Raw genomic sequence first — 8474 nt, 5'->3', positions numbered from 1 at the left:
AATAGAAAAGGACGTCGGTGTCGGAATCGACAACTTAGGGCTTCGACATCAAAATCGGTAGAAAAGAGTGTCGGCGTCGAAATTAACAACATAGGACATCGGTGCCAAAATCGGCAGAAACTAGTGTCGGCGTCAAAGTCGGTAGAAAATAATGTCGATGTCAAAATCGACAGAAAATAGATGTCGATGTCGAAATCAATAGTAATAGTAAAAAATGACAATGGCAACAGGCATACCAACATAAGTACTGTCAGTTTCTTACACGTGCAACTGATTTAACACAGATTGATTGTGATATGTTAGCTAACAATTTAATTGGATTAATTGGCATATATTCTACGGTGAATCAATTTTGTCGCGATAGCACTTTAAACTACTACTTGACCATACCAACATAAATATTGTAACTAACTTATTATTTTGAAAGTGAGGTCCACAGAATTTCGACCTCATAAAATTCTAGTAAGCAAATCATCATTTACGATTTAATTTTCCATAATTTTATAAAAAAACAAATCAGTTTGATACAGGGAATATAATCACATGGGAAGGCCAACAGCCTCCCATTGGCACTTGTTCTACATCACTCGTACCTTATCCTGACGCGTGTACGACAATTAGTCCAAAATAATTAATATTACACGACAAATTTTGCAAAACACCATAAAAATGTTTAACACACAAACAGTCAAACACGACAAATTTTGCAAAACACCGTAACAATGTTTAACACACAAACATTAAATGTTGGAATTCGGAAACATTCTCTGACATGTATTCATGGATTCGGGCATGCACGGCACAATTTTATATAGAACACATAAAACAACACCATATACTGAAAAGGAAGGATAACTGTCTGAGCAGCTTAAATCATGGAATTTTTAATTCACGGTCACGATAGCGATTAGTTGATGGCTCTGCAATTGGCTCGGATCTCGCCATCGGCGCCGGTGAGGACGTCCATTTCGCCGAGCTTGAACATGGCGTCGGCGAACTTGCGCTGGAAGCGCTTGTAGTTGGAGGCGTAGCGCTTGACTTGCGTCATGGTGCCGTGTGTAGAGAGGAGGGTTCTGTCGGAGACCAAGAGGCCCTGGCGGCTGAGCAGGTTCTTGTAGTAGCGGTTGTCGAAAACGTATGGGCTGTGCGGGTTCAACACCACCGTGTTGTTGCTTCCCGGTGGGCATTGCTGCCGCAGATGGGCTGCGTACTTCTCGTCCATCGCTTCGTATCCATCGGCGTGTACATCGTAGAGCCGCTCGGCGAAGGCGTCGCAGTGGGCGATGCCTACTGTGTGCGCCCCTGCATCAAATCATAATTTAGGCCGTGTTTTAATTAGTTTTAATGCATAGCTGTACGATCTACACATTACAGTTTGCTTCATATTGAAGTAATTTTACAATGATCAAACAATTTGTTATATAGTTTAGTATACGTTGGAACCTGAGAGAATAATCATGTCACTTTGGCTCAATCCTCTCGAGATAAATAATTTAGTGAGATGGCTAAGGTTGTGATCCGATGAAGGGAGAATGCTTGCATCAGCTGAGCTGGACACTCTTCCGTCCCTTCTTCCTCCTGCGACTTTGAAGTGAACTCCTCCGTACTGTTCCATTATTTAATAAAGCTTAATACATATTTAATGAGAATATATAAAATTCAAGAAGGTACGCATCGTATCGATAAGGGTGATTACATGAACCACGCTATCTCTTGCAGCAAAAGCAAGAATGTCAGCACAGGAGACGACTCCTTTGCACACCGCCTCCAGCCTCTCCTTCATGTGGTCGATGATCTCAAATCCCTCGAGGGTGAGGTTGACCTTCGCATCCTTCTCCGCGGTGTTGTTCTCCGTCGAATCAAGAAGAATCGAAGCATCACAACCCTAGATCGATCAAGTTGCCACAAAAACACACACATTGATGTTCATGCAAACTTAATGGAACAGTAGGTACGGTGTTAGGGGTACGTTGTGTGCCACTCACATTTGTGAAGCAGTCATGAAAGAACATTCTAAGAAGGTCTGCGCCGAGGCCTTGGTCTTCGGTGAGAGCCTTCTCAACCTCCTCCCTGACAATGAGCTCAGCCGTGGGGCAGCTGCCGGAGTAGAATCCGACTTCGAGATGGGCTTCTACTCTCCCGTTTCTCAGGCAAATGGCCACCACCATTATGGCCATCCATATCTTCTCAATTTGGAGACCCATTTCTAATTTCTCTCCTACCAGTGTTCTTTATCACGTAGACCGATCCATTATATAGCGATCTACTGATTTAATTTACCAGTTACCATCGTCATTGGTTGTTCGCATTGCACGTCAATTATTTGGAACCATGTACCAAAGTCACTGTACGCAAGGCTGGAATTGAAGGACCAAGGAGCAGCTGCTGCCAGAACCGTTACAAGCACCATTCCTTTGTGAGTGACAATTAATGATTCCTTCTTCCCAGTCTGTGATTAGGTATAGAAGAATAAACCACAAATAAGATTATAAAATGACTGAACGCCGAAATAGGAATATGGACAAGAAGATGCATGGGTTAAGAATTTCACTTGTCTGGTTCCCAGAACAACATTTATCATGTGGATTGCTTAAAACAGCTGATTATAAATAAGTCAATTTTATATTTTAATCTGAAGCGATAATCACGGAGGCAGAGCCAGGATAATACTCCAACGGGGATAGAATAGCTCCACCTTAAAAGTATTTATGTTTTTTTTCATTTAGCAAATCTGAAATTAAAAAATAATTTAACTTTTCAATTTATTAATTGTTTTATTTTTTTATTATTTAATTCATTAATTGGCATAATCTTTTGTAAGATATGGCTCTCGTAATAAGATATGTTCTTTAATGGGAGAATTTTTTAAGATCACGAATTACAAGCTAAAAAATAATTAAAAAATGACCAATATTTTTTTTATTTTGACCTATAAATATAGATTACTAGTCAGATAATTTAATGGGTTGATAATCCATGAATAATAAATATTATAATATAGTAAAAAAAACTTAATATTTTTTTTTTAAAAAAATATATCTGTCAAACAAATGATCAATATTTTTTTTAAAATCATTGATTATATATATATATATATATATATATATATATATATATATATATATATACTTGACAAGTAACTTTTTTTTTAAAAAAATATTAGTTCTTTTGTCAGTAAATACAAATATATTTTTGGTTGATAATTTTAATTAATTAATAGACGTTTTTTTTATTAATTTATCAACTATTTTTATAAAATATATATATATAGCCTATAATTTTAGGGGAAAATGATTAAAACAAAATTACCGATCAATTATTTTTTTGTGTAATATATTTTTTAAAAATGTATAATCATTAATTTATATTGATTTTAATTTACCCACAAATTAATATTAATTTATCCATAAATAAATGTATAACTATCACTACAATAAAACAGGGCTTCAGAAACAGATTTTTAAGATGGAATTAAAATTTGTTTCAGATTTAGGTCAATTAGAAACGGATTTACTACAGAATTACTAATCTATTTTAATTTAATAAAATATAATGTTTGAAAAAATAAATGGAGACGGAAATTGAAATGAATTTGAGACAGAAGTATAAATAAATTTTTATAAACAAAAGTAAATACGGTTTACAAACAAAATTTGAAACGATATAATTTCTGTCAAAAAAGTTGTTTAAAATTTAATGAAAAATTGAGACAGAAAAAAAAATCCGTTTTAAATTTATATAAATTAGAGATAATTTTTTTTGACAAAAATAAAATTCATTTCAGATTTATGTAAATCAAAGATGAATTTGCTACAGAATTTAGTAGTTTGTTTATAAATATAGTATTTGAAAAAAATTAAGACAAAAATTAAAATAAATTTCTGGCAAAATTATAAATAAATTTTAATAAAAATAAATAAATATAGATTATAAATAGAATTTGAAATTGTATAATTTTTATCAAAAATTCCTTTAAAATTTAATGAAAATTTGAGATGAAAAAAATCCATTTCAAATTTATACGAATCATAGATATGTTACAAAATACAAATGTATTTCATTAAAAAAATATAATATCTAAAAAGAATTTAAGATGAAATATAAAACAAATTTAAAATAATATTTCATATAAATTATAAAAAGTATTATTAAATACATATAAATATAAATATTTAATTTTCCCTTTAACTTATTATTTCTTTTCCCTTTCCTCTCAAATCGCTCCTAACCTAATTCCTTCTCGTACCCGAGCCTCCTCACTCGAGCAAGTCGCGCACCTTGCATGGTGGTGAGGATGCCTGGGCCATGGCGACAAGGACACCCACGGCAGTAAGGACGTTGGCGGCCGCTTCAAAGCCGCCATTGGTAAGCCTCCAGTGCTCAACATCCTCATCTTGGCCAAGATCGAAAGCGACCAAATCAAGGTTTTTTCTTTCCCCAAATTGCATTACAGAATCTAAGTTTTTAAATCCACCCATGCGCTACCACCATCCATGACCTCCTCTGGAACCACAGCCTCCCCAACAAGTTATCCCCAAGTCTGTCAAGTGTTTATCCTACGATGATGCCTCCGATCTTCTCGAGGTCCGACTCTAAGGCCCCTGCTATGTGCACTACGAAGATGGGCTCACCTACTTCGACAGCGAGGTGAGGGGGAACCTCAGCTACGGCACGCTCCGTAGGGTGGTTGGGTGGGCATAGGAGGAGCTGTTCCTTAAATTCCCTATCAAGGGGATCATGGTCACCGATCCCACCTCTGGCATGATCCACTTTGACATCGGCATCGCCCGCAAGCGCCTTGCTGCCTCTGCCTTCGACATGCCGCCGGAATGCCGCCCGGAAGTGGAAGAAGCGACCGTCAGAATAGGTGAGTATGCCCGATTGAAAATGAAGTGATCTTGATTTTGTGTGATTGTTGCTGCATTTGTTGGCTACTGGATGATCGACATCTACTTCCTCTACATTTTCTATTTCTTCTTGCTTTCCAACTAAAGATTGATTTTTTTTCCATTGACAATCCTTTCTCTTCTGCAAAATATGATCTTCATGTTGTAAATTTCTGAATTTTTCTAGAATTAAACTTCAACATACGCCCATTTAAAATAGCAATGCTTGTTGTTAAGACAAACCTTTATTCTTTGACATTTCTTGTTTACTTCAATGTTGATTCTACCCATGTGACATTTTGTTGATTAATATTTCTTTAGTTATTCTTCTGCTTAGTTGATTTTGATTTTAGTGTATATTTCCTTTTGCAAGTTTTGGCTTTTGCTTCTCCAAATAGGTTGAGTTCCACACACTAGAACCTTGCTTACAAGCAACAACTTAATTATTTTACTTCATTTCATTGTCAATGGCGTGCCAACTTGCTTGCCAAAGGCTTGGAAATTTGTTCAACCTGTGCCCTCCATTTCTGTCACAAGATTTTTGGATACTGTATTAAATTAGTTACTGAGATCATTCTACAATTGCAATCTCTTACTTATGGTTATATTTCCTCTTGAGTTGTGCAGTCCTTTTCTTTAGTTTTGTTCCTTTCCTGTGCCAGGTGTGTGGCTTTGTTCTCTGCTACTTCAAGTAGGAGTAATTTTTCAACACTATTCGAGCTGAACTCATTAAATGTGTCTGTGTGTTTTCTTAGTTCCTTTGCAGAGTCATTGCAAATAGTTGGTGGATTTCTTCATCAGAGTTGATCATCATAAAAAAAAGTACTCCCAAATTTCCCTTTCATCTTTCAACATTCATTTCTATTCATAGCTTATGATGCATTGTAAATGCAATAATGTTCTTCAAACCATTTCATTGCTTGTTTTTCATCTCTTCAGTAATTCATAAAATTGCCAATGGTTGCCTTACTCAAGTTGAGGTTAAGATCCAAGGTTTTGTTCTTATTGCAAAGGGTTTATTTGCATCTTTCAAGGATGAGGCTATCTCTTCATTCTCTCTGATCACCAAAAGAAGGTATTTCTTTACTAGTTCCTATCCATGTTATTGTTTCTGTTGATATATTATATTACACTCGGCTGCTTTAAAGCCCATTTTAATAATTTTTTCTTCAACTATGTTTTCCTTGCAAGTAACCTATAGTTTTAAAAGGACTTGATTTCCTATCAAAATTCCTTGAATCGTGGTTTATACAATAACATACATGGTGTTTAAAGGAAGTTATGCATTATGAATATTAGTTGAATAATAACTGATTGTTTTTCTCTGACATATAGAGAAGAAAATTTTTACCAGATTGAATTTTTAACTTCCCAATAACTAATTATTTTTCTTTGGCCTTTCAGATGACACTTTCACAGGTGTAAATGACTTCCATTTATTTTGAATATTTGACAATCTTCGGGCTCCATGTGAAGCCTTTACAAAGATTCAAAATATTTGCTTCTATTATTGGAAAATCTGTCTGTATTCTTCTTTTAATTTTTAGTAGTGATATTAGAGAGTTTGTGGACAACAAATCAGCCTGAGTTAATATAAGTTAAAATAATTAATTGTTTATTATTTTTTTATTATATCATGCATGTATCTCATTTGTTTGTTTTATATTTATCAAACTAATATAAGTTATTGTAATATGAACAGGAACAAAATAGAGAAAAACAAAATTTTGATGACTACTCTACTCATTCTTCATTCAATCTTCAATCTTGATGTGATGTGGTGGGTGGAAAATTTGCTAGAGGGTTACAATCTACAGTGATGAGATGTGATGAGTGATTCATGTAAGGGGAGGGTGTATGAAGTTCAACACGATTGACACTTTGGAAGATCAAACCACTAAAGTTTCAACAAATTTGCTCTAATAAGAAGAATAAAGAATTATCACAAAAAGTTGAAGACATGCAGCTACTAGCAAGAGGATGGAGGAAGAAATTACTAAAAGGAAAAAAAAATTGGAATTGTAATGTGTGATTGCTTTTATCTTAAAACTATGTGAATATTTATTTATCTCAATGTTAATCATATTGTACTTTTGGATTTAGAAATTAGTTATTTTAATATTTTAAATTTATTTGAAATTTGTGATTTCTTATTGTAAAGTAATATGTAGATATGAAATGTAGGTAAAATTAGTGATAAATTTGAAAATAAAATTATATGTGTATTTATAAACAGAATTATAAATGGATTGATAAACATATTACCATTATATTTGTTAGGTAATTTGAGACAGACTAAAGACAGATTTAAAACAAAATTAGAAACAAAATTTGTATTTGAAATTAATTTCATTTAGTTAAAATAAAAACAGATTCATAAACAGTTTTTTAATCCGTTTTTGAAATTAGAGACGGAATATTTCCGTCTCAAGATTAGCCACGGGGCTTTCACTAACGAATTTTTGAAATGGAATATTCTGTATCAAATATTTTTTAGAAATAGAAAAATGACTTTCAGAGACAGAATTTTTCGTTTCTGAAGCCATGTTTTCTTGTAGTGTATCAATGGATATTGAAAACGTATCTCTTGAAATTCAATAGCATATAATACATATTAATAAATAAAGAGTAGTAAATTATAAAAATTGATAAAAACAAGATAGTATCATGTCATACAAATGATAGTGCCAACTAACTGATAAAATGTGCTATAGTTCAAGATCCATCTTCACTTTTGTGGGTGCATGAGAGTCAACTCAAACTATATATAAGAGTAATCCACTAGGATGATGTTGCATGAGGTTGTTATAGCATCTCTTATATATATCTTGTTGGCATGGCATCAAGTCTCCTAATCCCGTTGATCCTATACCTCTCGCATCATCCTCAATTTTTGCTTTAATTCAGATATCTTTGCTTCTTGTGCAATTATAGTCTCTTGTATGACATTCATTTCTACCAGTGTACCAAATGTAATAAATGAAGCCATTGTCTAAGTTTAATATATCTTTGGTGTTGGTGTGCGTCCTAGGACATAATTAGACTTGCAACAAAGGACATATATTCTAGTGATATTTAAATGTTAAATTATTGATATATATGTGCATTTTATATAGATTTTATCGTAGTTGGACACATCCTATCCCATTTTATATGCATATATTTCATGTTTTCATCTTTGTGTGCTTCATTTTGATACTTTTAATTCGGAGAACTATTCTTTGCTTGTTTTTATTGAAAAAGATGCAAATCGGAGCAAAATTGAAGATCAAGAAGTGAGGACCCCATATGACCATATCCGGACATGGGTACCTGTGCCTGGCTCAGCTTCCTAACCACGACCACCTGTTCCTAGCGGCATGAGCCATGTTAGACGTTCAACTTTCTACACTATAAAAGGAGCTCTGCTCATTTGTAAAATGAATCTTGGACTAGAAGACTTCGTCCTCCTCTTTCGAAGAGGGTTTTCCCCTCTAGGAGAAATCCTAGAGCAATCATCTTCATTCACTTCAGTGATCCGTCCGACTCCAATGCAAGGGAACCACTCCAAAGATATCGAAAAATCTTCTCTCTAAGCATTTCTCTATC

General features: G+C 34.0%; 1 protein-coding gene and 1 long non-coding RNA gene across 4 annotated transcripts; one reads left to right on the top strand and one right to left on the bottom strand.

Moving 5' to 3' along the window:
- Positions 1–717: 717 nt before the first annotated feature.
- Positions 718–2238, bottom strand: LOC122053987 (peroxidase 5-like). The gene is made up of 4 exons (XM_042615862.1): positions 1986–2238; positions 1697–1885; positions 1444–1606; positions 718–1302 (listed from the first exon to the last, which is right to left on the bottom strand). Exons 1-4 carry the CDS (start codon positions 2202–2204, stop codon positions 908–910), a joined length of 966 nt encoding a protein of 321 aa, XP_042471796.1. The 5' UTR covers positions 2205–2238; the 3' UTR covers positions 718–907.
- Positions 2239–4211: 1973 nt separating this feature from the next.
- On the top strand, positions 4212–6995 carry LOC122052369. 3 transcript variants are annotated; one of them, XR_006131979.1, is made up of 5 exons: positions 4212–4365; positions 4454–4867; positions 5642–5708; positions 5826–5961; positions 6589–6995. It is a non-coding gene; the product is annotated as an uncharacterized LOC122052369 (long non-coding RNA). The 3 variants fall into 3 exon arrangements; XR_006131978.1 differs by having other exon boundaries at positions 4212–4424; positions 4516–4867; XR_006131977.1 differs by having other exon boundaries at positions 4212–4867.
- The last annotated feature ends 1479 nt before the right edge of the window (positions 6996–8474 follow it).

The sequence above is a fragment of the Zingiber officinale genome, chromosome 3A (assembly GCF_018446385.1).
Source record: "Zingiber officinale cultivar Zhangliang chromosome 3A, Zo_v1.1, whole genome shotgun sequence".
Classification (NCBI taxonomy): domain Eukaryota; kingdom Viridiplantae; phylum Streptophyta; class Magnoliopsida; order Zingiberales; family Zingiberaceae; genus Zingiber; species Zingiber officinale.
This window is presented reverse-complemented; position numbering and strand designations above follow the sequence as displayed.

Coding starts and splice junctions, on each gene's coding strand:
- LOC122053987 (XM_042615862.1), bottom strand. CDS start 2,204: ATGGGTCTCCAAATTGAGAAGATATGGATGGCCATAATGGTGGTGGCC. Junction 1,886..1,985: donor TTCATGACTGCTTCACAAAT/GTGAGTGGCACA, acceptor TGATCGATCTAG/GGTTGTGATGCTTCGATTCT. Junction 1,607..1,696: donor CAAGAGATAGCGTGGTTCAT/GTAATCACCCTT, acceptor ATAATGGAACAG/TACGGAGGAGTTCACTTCAA.